Source organism: Chlamydotis macqueenii, chromosome 7, assembly GCF_036417535.1.
Source record: "Chlamydotis macqueenii isolate bChlMac1 chromosome 7, bChlMac1.mat, whole genome shotgun sequence".
Classification (NCBI taxonomy): domain Eukaryota; kingdom Metazoa; phylum Chordata; class Aves; order Otidiformes; family Otididae; genus Chlamydotis; species Chlamydotis macqueenii.
Genome location: NC_141562.1, coordinates 20,322,295 through 20,339,895, shown reverse-complemented (window position 1 = coordinate 20,339,895; position 17,601 = coordinate 20,322,295). Strand labels below are relative to the sequence as shown.

Sequence of the window (17,601 nt, the reverse complement as noted above, 5' to 3'; positions counted from 1 at the left end):
CTGATAGGCAATGTCAGTGTAGGAACCGTGAGCCTGTTCCAGTTCAGCAGAGGCAGCAAACACAAATTTTATGCCCTGTGCAAATACAATGCTTAGAGATAAACAACCAGTGATCCTGTTTCCTATCAAGGAGCCAGACTCTGCAGAAGCAAGTTCTCTGGGCTTTTGGGTGCTATATCCAGGTGCAGTGATCTCTAACTCACAGGACACAATCAGCACCACTACCTATACTCATTGTGTTTTATCTGTCCCTGAGTCTCCCTCCACAGAAGGTACAGAAGGGAGAAGGAGTAGTGAAAAGATTGCTCTTTTTAAGAGTTCTGGGCATATCACTTAAGCAGTGACTAACAGAAGAGGAGTCACTTTCCTCCATGATCCAAGAGTCAGCTGGTGAACTGATGAAATCAGGTCTGCTGTCCCCACAGTACTTTTAGCTTTCTGTTCACATGTGCACATGCATGTGTGCACCTGAGCACAAACACATTCACTTGCTCAAATCACATCCCTAGGGCAGAGAGCACTGACAGCTTGCAAACAGCAATATACAGGTACAAGCAATGAGCAGATTATAAAAGCAGTCAAGTATGACATGAGGTGCTGGCTGTGGTCATAGTAACATATGGTGACAGCAAACATTTAAGTGTATTTAAATGAAGAAGAAAGTGCCAGGGGAAAAGTACTCAGTTGTCCATTAATAGCACATTATCTTTTTTTAAGTGGCTACAGTTGAGCCTGGGAGTCAGAACTCCTCTGTATTATCCCTATGGAGTAGGTGGAAAAACTGATATGGGGTTTCCCAGATGCTACTATCTCAATGTCGTATGATATATCAAACTAGTAATTTCTTCTTTCCATGCCTCAGCTGTGCAATTCTTAATAGTGTGTCTGGGCAAAGAGCTTGGCCTACCTACCTGTCTCAGGTAGAGGAGGAAGAGCTGGGATTCTACGGAAGATGCCATTGCCCCCTAGATGGGGAAGGAGCCTCTTGTGCAGCTCTTGAATTTTTCTAATTCAGAAGCAGCTCCAGCATTCAAACAAGGGAAAAGTAAACTCATCAAATCCTCAGTCCTTCAGTTCCCAGACTGGAGTTTGATAAAGGGAAGCATGTCCACTGAAGTCATTTTCTTTAGCTTTACACTTAAGCACAACTTTTTCTGGGATCCTTACTTAGGCAGTGGCACTATCTTACATTTATTTTATTTCAGCTCATGTTGTAACATGGCCCAGCCAAAGCTATTCTGAAGGCTCCTTACATTCTCAGACTGAATAAGGCGCACAGGGTTCTCTTTCAGCCAATGCACTAAAACTAAGGCAGAGTCTTACGGGATTCAGGACAGGCTACTTAAACCTAGACACAGAGCCTGCTTCGATCTCTGAGACTAAACATGGGTCAAGTGTTTCTCACAATAATAACAAGCCTAGCTAAAGCCCAAAGTTCCTGCAACCATAGTGCATCTTATCTCAAGACATTCCCACTTGTTCAGCACCCAGCAAGCACAGGGGAAGGAAACTCTGGGGTGAGTTACTCATTAGTCCACACAGAACACACATCATGCTCCATCGAGTCAAATATCACCTCTGGTGTAGGCACTGATACTTTTTGCAAGCTAATGGCTGGTACACAGGGGTGAAAATGTTCACTTACAAGACCGGTAATGATCTACAATGGGGGGAGTGAAAATTAAAAATAAGAGTACAGCTGACACAGGCCACAACAACTCATAAGTGCAATCTGCCCCTCAAGTCTTAACAGTATTCCAGCCTCCAGGCGATCATTTCAGAGGATACCAATTAGACACTTCGGGTTGTGTTCCTCAGATATTCAAATTGAGAAGAGTTACAGGTATGCAAGTAACTCAAGGTAAGCACGGAACACGCTCTCAGTCACCTCCCACTAGAAGAAAACTTTTTTTCCTTGCAGTGGTAAATCTGAGGTACAATTGCTTGGAATCTCCACTCTATAGTTACTATAACATGCCAAAACATCCATGTGTACATCTATAGCTGTCTGCCCTAACCGTACAATGGAGAGACAATTATGCAGAAGCATTATGGATTAGTTCTAACCTCACCTCACTGACTGTCTCTTTCCTACACTAACCATCTGTGTAGACTTTACCAATAAAGTCATACTAAGGAGCTAATAATTATTAACCAACTATGTACAGTCAGCTACTCAACATGTTCTTCATGTCTTCATACTGTTGATGTGGTACACCAGAATGCTTTTGGAGCTCTGGGGACACATTTGTATCTTTAAAACAGGGGGCACAAAGAGGTAAGTTTCTAGGTACTTTTTAAAGGTGCAACCTATTCACACAATTGCACTTGTTATCTATAGTTATTCAATGTTTCCTATGTTTTACCTTATATTCAGGGATTCTTCTGTTATCCCTTTTGACTTCAAATCAGGTTGGAAAGAGCAAAATCTATGGGAGATATGAAAGGTCACATTATAATTATTTAAATGGTTATCTGTATGCATTACATATGTATATAACCTATATCATGTGCTGACAGCAACTTTCTTCCTGAAGGACACCACACTATTTCACTTAGACTCTAACCTAGGACAAAGCTGCAAGACAACACAGCAAAAGTACACATTTAATATTTAGAAGTTGCCTATGGGCTGGACAAAAGCAGTTTGTTTCCCAAACAGGGCCTTGAATTGACATATATATATATATATATATATAGGGCTATGGACTGATGATCAGGTGGTTTAAGGTGCTATTAATTAAAGCCAGAGAATGAAAATCCACTCAGGCATATATGTAGTAAAAATGGCAGAAAGGAATACCAACCCAAGTCTCAGCCATTCCTATTTACTTTCACTGGGGATTTCTTATGTCAGATGTACTAAATCCTTGAAATACATGGGTTTGGTGACCTTCAGCTGAGGGTCAATACAGACAGCTGAGGATCAAAACCTTATATTGAACTGCCTCTGCAAGATTCTGCAAAAGGGATGTTTGTCAGAGTTGAGAGACAGCAAAGATCAGGACAAAACAAAGCTATTGGCTCTGGGGCAGAACCTGGTGATTTTAAACAGCCACACTATGCAGCTAGTTTAGAAAGAAAGAATAGATATATCTGCATTGGCTTTTAAAGCAATAGTCTATTAGAAACTTTCAGAGATTTCAAGAGCAGAAAGAACTGCTATGATTGTTTAGAAATTAACAGTATCAATCCTCACTCCAGGCTGCAGAATTTGCCACAGAAAGTATGACATATTGAGGTATTTTTCCTGCGTAAATGACAGTGAAAGTAAACTTGATATAATGGCTAGAACTGCAGTACAAGAAAAAAATGCAAGAAAACAATGTGCAAATTAGTCACTTCATAGTCTTACATTCAAGTTCCATCAAACAAGACAAGCACATAAGGAGAAATCTTGTTTAGACAAAAATCCCATTGTAAGTTAACTCCACACCAAAGATAAAAAGTCAGAGACACAAAAACATTTTATTCCTAAAGAATCTAATGACACGTCATATGTTGAAAGAAAGCAGAAAGAAACCTTCTTTCACCCAGTACTATAAGGTGAGATAGAGGTGGCTGTCATCTCAGTGAGAGGAAGCAGCACAGCACAGCTACAAGTGCAGTTTTCTGGGATGCAGGGACATACAGTGCACCACTGGCTGCTAGAAGAGTCCTACACATGCATTAGCTCCCTTGATAAATCAACGGCGATATAATGCTCCAAAGAATTCACAGGTCAGCCAAAAGAAAATGTCACAGCTTTGCTTAAGTGTAACCTGTTAAAGTCCAAGGAGCTGCAATTGAAGAAAAAGCCCCCGGGGCAGCACAAGACAGACATCTGAAGCCAGGATAAACAGGGACAATAGACCAGGAGTGTCACCCGGGTGTTCACAAGTTATGATGAAGCAGTGATTACCTCTTAAATATCTTATTTCGGTCGCTGTCATGGAAGACAAGAAATCTGGAATAACCATTTTTGAAGAATATTTCCAAGGCGATCTCCTGGAAAGGTAAATCATTTGCAGTGTGAAGAGCTGCAGGGCAAAGCCTAGTGCAAAGAATTTGCAATGACATGTCCAGTTCTTCAGAGCTTAAGCTGTGAATTTGTAGCAAGTGTGAAGAAGTGTAGCAAAATATGCCTAATATTCCCAGTTTCTCCAACTATAGGAATTGTCCTACTGGGCTGACTAGGAATTCAAATGTTTCTGTGAAGCAAAACCAAACTCCAGATATTGGTTCCATCACCCACCATTGCCTGCTGCTTCTAAAGCATTTTTATCTTGAAATTTGAGGATGATTAGCAAGACACTAGTAGCATTAACTTCTAATTAGGTGAGAAAGATAACATGAAGAGGGGAGGTTAAATAAGATTTTCTTTTAGAAAGCAACCATACTGCTTTCTAAATGAATAACGAGCTCAACACAAATGCCAAAATAATTTCTGAGTACAAGCAGCTGAGGAGGAAGGGGAGTTGAAGACATTTCTCACTGAAGCTTTAAATAATCAGTTGAAAACTTTGTCCCCTTTTTTTTCTGCAATATCTCCACACACTGTTATGTTGGGCATATAGTCTTATTATTTACTCAATGAGTGGTCCTTTTTTTCCCCCCAAAGTCAATCACATAAAACTATAAATAATATGTAGTGTCTGGGAACCCAGACACGAGTTTCAATCCAAGTGTGGCAGGTGCAATACAAAGCTAGAAAAACACCACAATGGCAACTGCCTCATACATGATTCACAAACGAAGTATAAAGCAGAAAGGTAATAGGAGAGTAGCTATGACAATAAACAGCTTGCAACACTGCTGTGAAGCTCAGCTTTCCAAATCAAGTCTACTCAAGTGTCGGCATTACAGAACTGGGCCTTGTGGTTTCACAGTGCTTTGCTCTGAGCTGGGCTATGCACACAGACAGCACATGAACAGATCAGCTCTCTGAGGCACAGCAGCTGCCTAAACACCTGATCCACCTCTCCTGCAGGGAAAGTACAAGGAATCAGTTTTCTTCTTTTTCTGCAATATTTTTTCAAAGTAGTTTATGGCATAGAGTCCCAGTGCAAGAATTTGAGAGCCTGAAATAGATATCTAAGTTTTCAGGTCATTAATTGAAACAAAGCAAAAATAAACAAAACAAAAAAAAAATCAAAAAAAGCCCCACAAAAAAACCACAAAAACCCTCAAAACAACAAGCCCTGCTTTTGCTCCAGGTGCATTGAAAGATTGTTTTTACTCATCTCCATTTTTCACAAAATATTTCCTTTTCACATGTTTAAAAAAATCCATGCATACAGAGACATGTGAATATATGAGAAGGCAGCAACATTCCACTGGCAACTTTGATGCTGTTCACAAAACAGAAGACGTGACAGTTCTGTTGCCCAGGTTGCTCACCAATGATGTAAGAAAATAAGCTTCATACAGTTACTCAAAACAAGATTTAACATACCTATACATGCTTGGAGAGTGACCTAACCACTGAGATATGTTATATCCTGAAGGAACTCTCACCTACTAAAATTTTGCATACATAATTAAATATAAAACAACACAGAACAGAGGCATGGATGATTGTGATACTGCATGACATAAGACAATTATGAGCCCTATTGTCCAATTTTTGAATTTTTTGAATGATTTCTTAATTCTCTGTTGAATCTCAACTTTCCAAAAATTGACTCAAAATAACAGGTTGTTATTTTGAATAACATGGCTGTTTCAAAAGTTCGTATTTTTGTCAACAAAATCTGTGAATTACTCTTTAGACTGTATCAAAACCCTCTACGGCAAGTACAGGGTCTGGTGCTCCAAGGAGCATTAGTTACAACTCTTCTGTGATTCTCATTCAAACTAGACAAAACTAAAAGGGTACCAGGCCACTGGTGATGAGTAGCTCTGCATAGTGTAGCTAAAGGCACAGAGGATTCAAATCCTCTGCTCTGATTTATGATTCATTTATTGACTTACATGCACAACTTGAAAGTTATTCCAAGAGGCCCAGGGTAAGCATGTTACATATACCCATAATCCACTGATGTCCAAAACTACTGAAGCATGTGGGAGCTTATTACTGAAAGTCCCACACTTACTGGGAGCTTCCATCAAAACACCAGAGTTTGATTTCAAGTCTTATTTTCAAAAACATTGTGATGATAAACTGTGAAGAACATTGTTAGCACAACAACTAATGAGCCAACCACTCCAGTGAGGGCGCTTAAATATTCTGGTGCATGTAGGAAAGAGTTTGTATTACCAAAGACTAATGAAGCAATGACAAGAGCAAAAGTATTTTAGGACTCAAGCAAAGAAATCTCAGCAGTCTTAGCAAAAATTGTGCAAGTAGTTTTCAGTCACATGTCATTACTGCTGTTGCAGCTTTCCCTCAAATGACTAAGCATGTTAGTTCTTACCTGCAGAAGAAAGCGCATCAGATGAATCTCTTTTATATCATTATATGAATAACGGGAACACATCTGATTTCCTACAGCATGATCTTTATGACATAAGTTGAAAATAAATGGATCACTGATGCTAGAAGAGAAAAATATAAAGAAAGAAAATTTAATTTGAAACAAAAACATCAAGTGAGCCTTTAGGAACATCCAAGTCCTCCCTAAAGAAGAATAAAAATACTAGGAGATAGCAACTGGGGCATATTAATGGAAAACAAAGCTAAACACTGAAGGTGGATTTTGTACTTGTTCCTAAAACAAAACAAAGAGCCTGTGGAGGCTAAAGGTAGGTTTGGAATTATTTTAGTGCATGCAAACAGGCAGACAGCAATGTTTTACACACACTGAAGTCTAAGAAGTAGCAAGAGAAAGAGCTGAGTGGGAGAACCTGAAAGCCTGGGTCAAGAGCAAGCATCATATGGACACACAGCTATTATAAACACCAATTAATTGGAACTAATAATTAAGCAATTAATTATTACTTTAGTTGTGTGCATGTACTGCAACCTTTATCTACAGCCTAGCCCATAGCAAATCCTTTAGAAAAACAATGTAAGCTTTTATCGGACTCAGTCCAATCAATCCTTAAGTCACATGATCCGATTGATTGATATTGGACTTAGTAAGAATCAGATGCAGAGCAGACAGCCAGGGAGTAAAAACACTGAGTTACTCACTGTCCCACTGGGCTTTGCACAGGAGCAATACAGTATGCACAAAGAGCTAAGTCTAACAGACTCATTTTCAATATTGATCCGTTTCAATAAATCATGAGTCAAAAATGATAGCAGTGTGCCAAATATTAATTAGGATTCTGTCTTGGAAAAACAAACAAAAAACTTACGAGACAATGAAGCTAAAGGCTCTTGTATTGAGTGTTTTATATGAATAAAAGATGGGAGCCAGTCAGAAAGAAGCATTAACAACACTTTAAAAGAATTGAAAAAAAGCAACATGTGTTAGACTGCCCACCATCTCCATCTGTTGGAGCTGGGAGTTCCTGTTGCCCGCCCCCCCCCCCCAGCCTGTGAACAAGCACCTATGTTAGTTATGTTAAACAATTCTGTGAATAGGTGGAAAAAATGGCAAACTTCTTGCTGTGCTAGTATCCTTCTTGAAATCACCCCCAAAGTCTGTGAAAATTCTAGGTATCCATGTGCGAAGTTAACGAAGCACACCTCTGGGAGGAAGGAATGACTCACCTGGACAAGCAGTGACGTGTACAGTAGACTTCTTCTAGAGGGGATAACACAAAGCACTCGCAGATGTAAAAGTGCTCTTTGCCAAAGAGCAGCACTCCTTCCAATGCTGTATGTCCCTGCACAACTGCCACAGAGCACTTGAATGTGACCTAGTATGGAAACAAGCATAATGAAGCCAGGAGTGGGTAACACAGGAGACAGTGACAGCAAGAAGCAAGACCCAGTGATGCAGAAGGACATATTCCTATACCAAAACAGCTGTCATCTTGATTGGCAGGCCTATAGGGATGCAACCACAAAATCACCATACGACTGACAGTGCCTGCCTCTGTGGTACTAGTATTGGGAGGGTCTGAGGCCCTTTTTCCCCAGCAAATCTATTCTTTCCCCATCTATCTGTGGCAAATGTTGCAGGACTTAGCACTGCAAAACTTTGTTAGACAGTAATACTTACTACACAGGCACAGGGTTGAAGCACTGAGGAAAGAAGTGACTTACACAGCATCATATGGAAACACAGTGGCATGTAACAAATATATGTATATTTAGAACACAGAGAAAAGGCAAATACTTTTGTTTAGATCTCAGTGAAATCTATACTTGAAAAAATCCTGCAAAGGGATCCCAGGGAGCCATGAGCAAGGAAAGGATCTAATACTCTAGATATCTATCTCACCACAGCCAGCTGAATCAGTATAAAATGGCTTGAAATCTCAGTAAAACAAAACTCCTTGCATTAGCACTTTTTCTATGTTATACAGAACGCCAATCAAAATATATGAATCTATGGTTCTAGTTGTCTTAAAGATTTAGTTAAACATTGTGGAATAGTTTAAAAAAAATCTCCCTTGGCATTCTAAGACTCACTCTCTTTTTCGTTCTCCTCAGTAAATTAACTTGGCCCTTAAAATAGAGGAATTTCTAACCCGCATTTTAGAAGCATTTGGAAGTAGTTCTTCAGTCATATATATCAGTTCATAGAAAGTTTTCCTGGGAATTGACTAGTTTTGATAAAGAAAAAAAAAAAAAGCCTTTTTTTTTCTGGAACAGTTTCTATGGCTAAGAGATGGTGTAGAAAGGAAACAGACCAACACAGAGACTAGAAAAGCCCGATGATCTGGAAAATTGTGTGGGCTGGGGAAAGTTACGATTTTAAATCAAGCAGTAATTCATTGCAAAGAATATCACTAACATTTACAGGCATGAAGTTCCTTATTTTTCTTGTCTGTTGATTCAATCTTCTATATATACTCAGCTCCAAAAGAGCAGTTCACTGGATAGTGCAGTCAATTGGGAGGATCAAGGTCAATTCACTGCTCTGCCCAGTGTGGACCAGAACTTTGAACCAGTATCTCCAACATTCCCATGGAAGAAGGCAGGAGCTAATAATTAGCCTATTAGCCCAGTCTCAGAGGATGCACCCTCTATTCGCAAAAACCATTTCAAAGATTCATCCTACAACAAAACGCTAATGCTCCCAAAACCTTAGCACACTAATACTACCTTACATACTAAGAAAACCACTCATTGCTGAGCTCCCCCTGTAAATCAACACAATCCTGAACTACATATAATCCAGAAATGAGTGTAAAATTTTGCAAGCTGAGTCCATCTGAAACTGCAAGGACCAGAGGGCCGCGTACAGAGGGATTAGATTTGGGAGGTATTTACGTAACAGAAATTTGCTGGTTCAGAAATCTAGTGCAATGTTCTTGAGAAAGCTGATTGAGAAGTATCATAAAGTCTGCTTTTTTTTTTTTTTTATAGAATTATAGAATAGTTTGGGTTGGAAGGGACCTTCAAAGGTCATCTAGTCCAACCCCCCTGCAGCAACAGGGACATCTCCAACTAGATCAGGTTGCTCAGAGCCCCATCCAACCTGGCCTTGAATGTTTCCAAGGATGGGGCATCAACCACCTTTCTGGGCATCATGTGCCAGTGTTTCACCACCTTGATTGTAAAAAATTTTTTCCTAATGTCTACTCTAAATCTATCTCCTTCTATTTTAAATCCATTACCCCTTGTCCTATCACAACAGGCCCTGCTAAAATGTTTCTCCCTGTTTGTCTTATAAGCCTCCTTTAGGTACTGGAAGACCGCTATAAGGTCTTCCTGGAGCCTTCTCTTCTCCAGGCTGAACAGCCCCAACTCTCTGTTGTCTTCATAGGAGAGGTGCTCCAGCCCTCCGATCATCTTTGCGGCCTTTATCAAACTTCATATTAACAAGGGTCTTGTATTAATTTTAGTGCATGCAAAAATGATGCAGAAATAGCATTGGTTCTACTAGATCGTATAAAGTCTACATGGTGATATGTAAAGTAAGTATGGTTCTCCTTCACTTTGTTCCTACCTCACAATTTCTGGAACTAAATCTACAACTAAGGTTAACCCAGTTCAGTTGAAAGAGACCTGCGCTGCTACATAAACTTTCAGTCTTAGATGCCAGCATAACATAAATAATAAATTCATAATTAATTGAAATAGAATCTTGTTTCTACATTTAATTGTTTTTACCAAAACAATTATTTTAGCAACAAAATGAAGGGTTTCATTTTGAAATCACTTGAGTGGGCACAGAAGGTTGTTTTCATTTTTTTTTTTTTTTAAAGAAAAAACAAACCCTGGAAGATTTCTGTGGGTAATTTTTGATGAAAATCCCTTAAATCTCTTTCTCTTTGCCTTCCAAATTATTTCTAAGAGGAAGCTAGCATTTTTCCATCACCTATCCTGTAGATCCCACAGTAGTGCCCGTCTCTGCAGGCATATGTCAACCACAGAACTCTCTGGAGCAGCCTGCATGTGTGCATGTCATGACCTGGTTAGAGGCATGTATGTTTGCACTGAGAATACCAGGGAATTCTGCTCATATTAGCGAAAGACGGGGTTTCCTGGAGTAATTAAATAGCAGAAAGATTGTTTCTTCCCAAAAGGAAGGTAACTGAATATTGAAACATCAGACAATTGTGTATAATAGCTAAGTGGACACAAAGTTGAAATCCAGACTTCTAAGAAATCCACCTCAGCAAACCCAGCCCACATACCAGAGATCATGTGTGTGGTTTTGGGAGACGTGGATTGTGAAGGGGGCTTGCTCATAATCGTTAATATTGTTTGGCACAAATAATCACAAATATCACTGGTGTTACTCCACCAAAGGCACCACCGGGGCACATTTAGCAGGCCTTGAGAGGGCATGTACCTCTGTTCCTCAAACCTTAAACTCTAAGCCCCAGTTCATTCTATCTTCTGTACTACCCAGCCAGTAACAGCCACCAGTACCAAATCCATTTCTTCGGTTATGTTATCACCTCCCACAACAGAATTAAATACATCTGCACTGTTAGAAATAGTAGACCCCTTGGGCTAAGTCAGTTGTTCTCATTTGTAGAAAGGGGCTCATTTTATTTCAGGTGAGTAATAAAGATCAGACAAAGAGATGTACTAGAGAACCCCACCAGGACAGTCTTGTACCTACAGTCTCGCACTGAAACACCAAGCTGTCTGAAATTACCACAGATTAAATAAAAACTTTCCTTTTCTGTCAAAATGGAACAGAATCCACTTCACCAGCCACTAGAATCATTAATCAATGAAGCAAACATGACAAAATAATTGAATAATTACCTTCTAAGGTATTGCCCAAAGCCCTCCATCTCTTGATTGCTCTGTTCATTCAGATGTACAAGGGAATTAAAGCTAAAGGCATGGAGTCTTTTTTTTTCTTTTTCCTACTTTTCAGAAGAGCTGTATGTAAATGTTCCAGTTGTGTTTTAAGCAAATAGCCATAAAAGCATATCTGCTCTGGAGTTCAAAAGCCAGATTTCCAAAGGAATTACATGCCTGAAGATGCAAACAGTCTTTACAGTTTTCAAAAAGAGGAGGTTAGCCATCTATTCCTGCAGATTCTCACAGTGTTAGCATGGCCCCTCCAGGGAAAAATACAATGCAAGGAAATTAAAATAACAAAATCATGTCACTGGAACATACTTACCCATGCCACACAATCCCTTGTGCATAGCATTTTTACAGAACAAGGACAAAGAATGGCTACTCAAAGTCAGTTCAGAGGTCCATCTAAACAACTACTGTGTATTAGTAACAGAGGTTTAAGGAAGGAGTATAAGAAACATGCTAGGTATGAAGTGATTCTTGATCTTCATGTACCTTCTCAGCAACCAGTGGCTTAGGGACTTCCTGAAGCCCCTTCCTCCGCCTCATTGTCACATCTCATGTTTCTCTATAAACACTCACAGCTGTCTCTAATCACTTGTTCAGCAAAAGGTACAAAAACTTTGCACAATATGCATAAAAACAACACATTCAGGTAGCACTGTATCAGGAATCACGGAGACAAAACCTGTAATTATACACTTTCTGCCCTTTCTATTGTGTAGTGATGAATCCTAGGATGCATCAGCTACAAAGGATCTGCCAGTAAAAGGGTAAATGCTATTTAGGGTCACAGAATTTAAAATGACTAGGAGTACATGAAACTATATATGTCGCTTTCACAATTTTTCCTAGGGAAAAAGATATGTTGTTATCACAGCAAGTGAGAGCAATACAGGTCCACCTCTCTATGCTACTCACAAGACCTTCCCTGCAATGATGGTTATTTTGCTTGTTGTTGAAGTCTCATCTTACTTTGAAACGGTCACACACATGTCTCATTAATCATAACTTAAGAATACATGACAGGTTGCTTCATTCTCTCCAGCTGCGCAATGACCACAAAAAACTAAATCTACTTGACCTAGTCTTTAGTGGTAATGGCTCTAGGCTCAAGTTTGGTCACATCTGAACTGTTACAAACATCAGATCATATTTCTTCTGCTCAGGCTTGAGTAAAACAATTGCAATCACTAGAAAGCGAGCCTTGCAGTTGCAACTTCACTTTGGAAGACCCAGGACACATTCCTGTTTTGTACATAGCCTCCAGTCACCCTCCCTTCCCTTACTTCACTGGAGCAAAAACCCCATGTGGGAGGTGTTTCTTGAGTGTCTACTTCTCAGGTTTTAACAACTTCCTAAATGCTGCAAGGAAAAAATATCAGATATTTATGAAAAAGGGGGGGCAGCTGGTGGGGCAGAAGAAAGTTCGTCTTGTGCATGGTCATGGGCACTAGGACTGCTCTTTGTCCTTGCTTTCTGTGATGAAAGCTGCCATCTGTCCCAGCCCATCGCCAGCCTGAGAAGTTGGCATCCCTTAGCTGATGATAGCATCTCAAAGCCAGTTCTAATAGGATTGTGCTCATACCTCTTGCACACCCAGACATCTCTGTCTCACTCCAGGCTCCTCTCAAACAGAAAATGCTGCCAAAAACTAATATGAGCCCTTAAATGTCCCTTTAAGTCAGTTCACTCAAGTTCATGACCTTCCCACTGCTCCCATCACTCTGAGGAATAACCACAGCAAAATCTGCCTGCTCCTTTCCCTGCTGCATCATTCTACAGAAAGCAACTAACTGTCAGGGCATCAGCTGTGCTTTCTTGAGGTGGTAGGCAGGATCCCGGGGTTTTTCAGGAGCTCTGCAGAGATCCAGGGAGTAGCTACAGCCTTACGATTGAAAGATGCTTTTCATCAAGGCAAACACCAAAAAAAAAAACCCCTCCAGAAGCAGATATGAAGGGAGAATACTAGGAGGTATTGACTGAGCACAAGTAGCATGGTGAAGGAGCACATCCAGAAGAGAAGAGATCTGACTAAAGCTGCTGGTTTTTTTTTTTTTTTTCTTACATTTACAGCATGAGTCAGATCCTGTTCTTTGCACCTAGTAGCACAGTTGTTCACTGAGCTGGGGTAGAGGTGGAAAAGCATGGGCTTGGGAAAGGGGTCCCAGCACCCTCTCTACTGCAGCAGAAACCCAGATAGGGCAAGTCAGAGAAGTAATCATGTGCAACACCTTGTCCTCTTTCAGGCACTCCCATTTGAACACAGGAAGAGTTCCAGCACTCCTTCCTGCAGTGAGATAGCCATTACAATCTCTGCTTCCGCAGCAGGGAGATAGGAGTAGACACTGAGACACAGAAAAGGGAAATGGGTTGCGCCAAAGGCCTGACTTCCTAATCTTCTGCTTTGACCACAACAGCTAGACCCTGTTCCCACTGCACATCAGCACATGTCAAGTTCTTTACTGCTGCATCCCCACACTGGGATGAAGTGTAACTGTGCTCCCATGAAAACAGGCTGCTTTGGTGTCTGGCATAGCTGTGAGGTATGGACAATGCCCCTAAAAAACACTGGCTCCATCAAGTGGATGCAGAGCTACTGCACCATTCTGACGACCTTAGATGCTGAACATTACAGCTGCTCCCTCTTTTAACTGAGCCTGTTCTTTAATCTCCCAACTATGTATCCCACTCCCTCTAACTGATTTATACTAGCCCCTTCTGTTATTGTCCTTGGCATCTCCTGTGCTCTCTCTATCCCCCTCCTTCAAGGAAAGGCATCATGCCCAGATTTCTGCAAGGCCGTGCCACCTCATTAACTTCAGATTCATTACCCCAGTTGCTTGGATTTCTTACCATCTCGAATGACTTGCTGGCAAACAGAGGTTTACTTTTCTCCAAAATTCAGAATTTCTACAGCAAAATAATTCTCCAAGCTTTCCAACACTTCCTTCATCTATTACATGCTAATTGCACTTTAACAACCTGGCAAGACTACTTTAGGCTTGTAAAGAAGAGGGAGGCAATCTTGCAGTCAGGGGCTCAGGTTGCAGAGACAGGAACCCAATCTCCCTGTCTCTGCTGGTAAGCCAGGGTTATTTAAAGAGTTGACTCTGGCTTTTGGTAGGCAAGTTGATAGATTAGGTCAGGACAGGTTCCTATCTGCATTCCTCTTGCACAATTTTGCAGCAGCACACATTGTGTAACGTCACCCACATTGCATATAACCTCTCCTTCTGTGCCTATGGTGTGTACAGTCTCAAAATACAATCTTCACCTGTATACACTATAACCTTAATGGAGTCTCAGCAAAAGATATAGCCAAGGAGCCAGAGTATGACAGTTTAGTAGCTTCTGAGAGGACAGTCCTGACAGCAACACCTGTAAATCTGCATCTGCAGTCTGATATATTAATCTAGTGAATTACACACATTGACTTCTATGTGCACAAAAAAAAAAACACCTTGTGCTTTGGGCACATACACATAGATACTACTTTACACTATTGGAATCACAGCACCAGTTCCAAATGAGGTGACTCAATTCCCAGCTTTGAATTCAAAGTCACAGTTTTCCCAAGCACACCAAGAGCATGCCTTCTGCCCAGCTTTCACAAGCGGTCCCTGCTGGGGCCACTTGTAAGGGAAGAGGTGAAGCCATAAAATCTCAGCTACCAGTCCACCATTCTCCTTTAGTCTGCAAACAGGTGCCGTGACCCTCCATCGCTTGTGCCCAGACTCTCAGTGCCTGGGTGAGCCACAAATATCTACAACTCCTCTGAATCCTCACTTTATGAACCCTCATAGAGCCAAAAAACAATGGCCTTCTGTATCTTGCATTTCACCAGCACTGCATATAAGGGTTTTGGCTTTTTAGATCTGGCTCTACCAGATCACTGAAAGCTGATGGGGACTAGGAAAAACTGTTACAGAGTACAGAAAGAAACAGGAAAAGAACAGCAAGGAGCCTCATATAAATGAAAATGACACTACGCATAGGAAAGATTAGGACTCTTTGGGCAAGGAAAATATGATGAGAACGCTGAGAACTGGAGGCTGCACTATGTAGGTGAGGAGGACAGGACAGCTGAAATGCAATAGGAATGCAGGAGCAGCTGAGAGGGACAAAACAGCTAAAGCTAAACTTCAGATAATCAGGAAAGAAACTGTGCTCACCACAACACACCCTCCCTTCCAAAGGCAGGGTTGGGACACATGGTGAAGATTTGTGATTTTTTAGCAACCTCCTCCCTTAACCAGGCCCTTAGCCCAGGACCATAACATACTCCTACTATCCCCTCCAGCTGCCACTTAGGCCAAAGCCATTATAAAGGCCTGAAAGGCACTAAAGGTGCTTTCTCCAGCAGATGTTAATGTGATACTCACAACTTTCAGCAATTCTGGTGCTGGCCTGCTATTCTTGGGAGGTCTGATAGAGGCTTCCATTTTCAAGGTTTGGGAATGTCACACAAAATTCAAGAAAGTATTATTACGATTGCAAAATCATGTCCTCAGAAGACAGTCTGAATGTAGCCCGTTTGTTTATGCATTATGTTACTGTATAACTACATGATTAAACACTATTTTTCTCATAGACCCTGCTCAGGATGGACATATTCTAGTGATAAATTAACACTGTGCAAGGAAGATGACTGGAATCTATAGCATTCCTGCTAGCTACAGAACACAGAAGCTGCAGTTATATGTATTACAAGGATCCTAGCAAGAAGAGACAGACTTACGGTCAATACAACTAAATACTACCTTGAAGGTATGGATTTGGATATACATACCTTCCACCTTATATATTGGTAAAGCAGAAGGGATAGTCTTATAGTAAAATCAGCAAGTGATTAGGTCATTAAAGGCTGTCATTGCACAGACCTGGCATTAATTTATTGATTTCTGGCATTTTCTAAATTCAGAGTGTTTGACTTTTAAATTTGGGAAATGTGTTCGTCTGTAGGTAGTTTAGCACATTAGAAAAAAAAAAGCAACAAAGGGCACATCTAAAGGCTGAACTTTGCATGGTCTGGGTGTTTTTCAGATATAGAGTATGATTGCTCCCTCATACCACTAGTCTCCACTCTGTCAGAGGCTAACCACCACTCAGTAGCTTCCTTCTTTAGCCTGTACTAAAATGGCATCCATTTGCTTTCTCTTTTATAGTCCCTTTCTCTCACAGTCCAAGTGATAAATACATCTTGTTTAATACTTAAAATTAATTTCACAGGAATGCCTAGAAATGTTTTCTAGTCTATTTTGCAAGTAAGATAAAACAAAAGACTAGATGATATTAGCATGACAACACCCCACCTGCACCCATATTCTCCTGATTGAACTTGCTGAGAACAGACTCTGAACCAACAACGTCAATAGCGTTTGATCTGCTGCTTCTGCAAAAAGCCATCTCATATCTGAATATGTACAAAGGTGTCTGTTCAATGGCAATGCAAAAAAATAGCACTGGGTGACATTACAAAAACAATGACCACTTTCCAGAGAAGGGCTATCCATGTGGTCCAGAAATCAATCTAGCATCTGCCAAAGCATCGCAATGACTTTTTTTTTGTGCAGTGCAGTAGGTAGGATGGCTCCAGTTGCCTGCTTGAAGTGCAAACAGCTCACGAGGCAGCCATTTACAAGGCAGGACCGCAGCGCACTAAGTGAGTGCAGGACAGCTAATGTCACCCCCTACTGCTTTGTTTAATACTTCTGTCAGCTCGGCAGCACAGTGACTGCTGCTGGAAAAAAACATTCCTGGCGTTTCTGATGGCTTCCTGCAGAGTTACATGGAGAAGAGACAGACAGCCTGAAGGCTTGAACCGAGATGAGCACATGGAAAACATGCCTCACATTTTCATGCTTGTCTCCTTCTGCTGGGGAGACGTATGGGGAAAAAAGGAGGAGAGGCAGGGAAATGAATTATGTTGTATAGACAGACAGTGTACCAACAGCACTAATAGCATAAGGAGCCATCGTTTTAGAGAGGATGAATATGATCCCTGGCCACTAGCAAAACATCAAGAAAATTCAGCGATGATATTGAGACAAAAATAAAATAATTATTTCTATATCTATATACAACTATCACAGCACTGTGAGGGCTGAGTTTAAATACTCCAAGTCTGACCCCTGGCTTCCACTACAGGATCCTACCTCTTGGGCCAACATTGGGAATGATGCCACTGGATGAAACAGGTACACTGCAAAAGATCAGAGAATGAGGCCAGGTCTACTTCTTATGACAAAATCTCTCACAGTCCTGTGGAAAATGGCTATTTGCAATGCATA

At 40.8% G+C, this 17,601-nt stretch overlaps 1 protein-coding gene across 1 annotated transcript in view; it reads right to left on the bottom strand.

The window, feature by feature from the left end:
• WDFY4 (WDFY family member 4) overlaps nt 1–17,601 on the bottom strand; it is a 139,074-nt gene that overhangs the window by 41,165 nt on the left and 80,308 nt on the right. Inside the window, exons 43-46 of the mRNA XM_086752246.1 lie at nt 7,640–7,788; nt 6,396–6,516; nt 3,902–3,987; nt 2,367–2,429 (exon numbers count right to left, since the gene is read on the bottom strand). Coding sequence (XP_086608372.1) covers nt 2,367–2,429; nt 3,902–3,987; nt 6,396–6,516; nt 7,640–7,788 — 419 coding nt within the window. The remainder of the gene's footprint in view (nt 1–2,366; nt 2,430–3,901; nt 3,988–6,395; nt 6,517–7,639; nt 7,789–17,601) is intronic.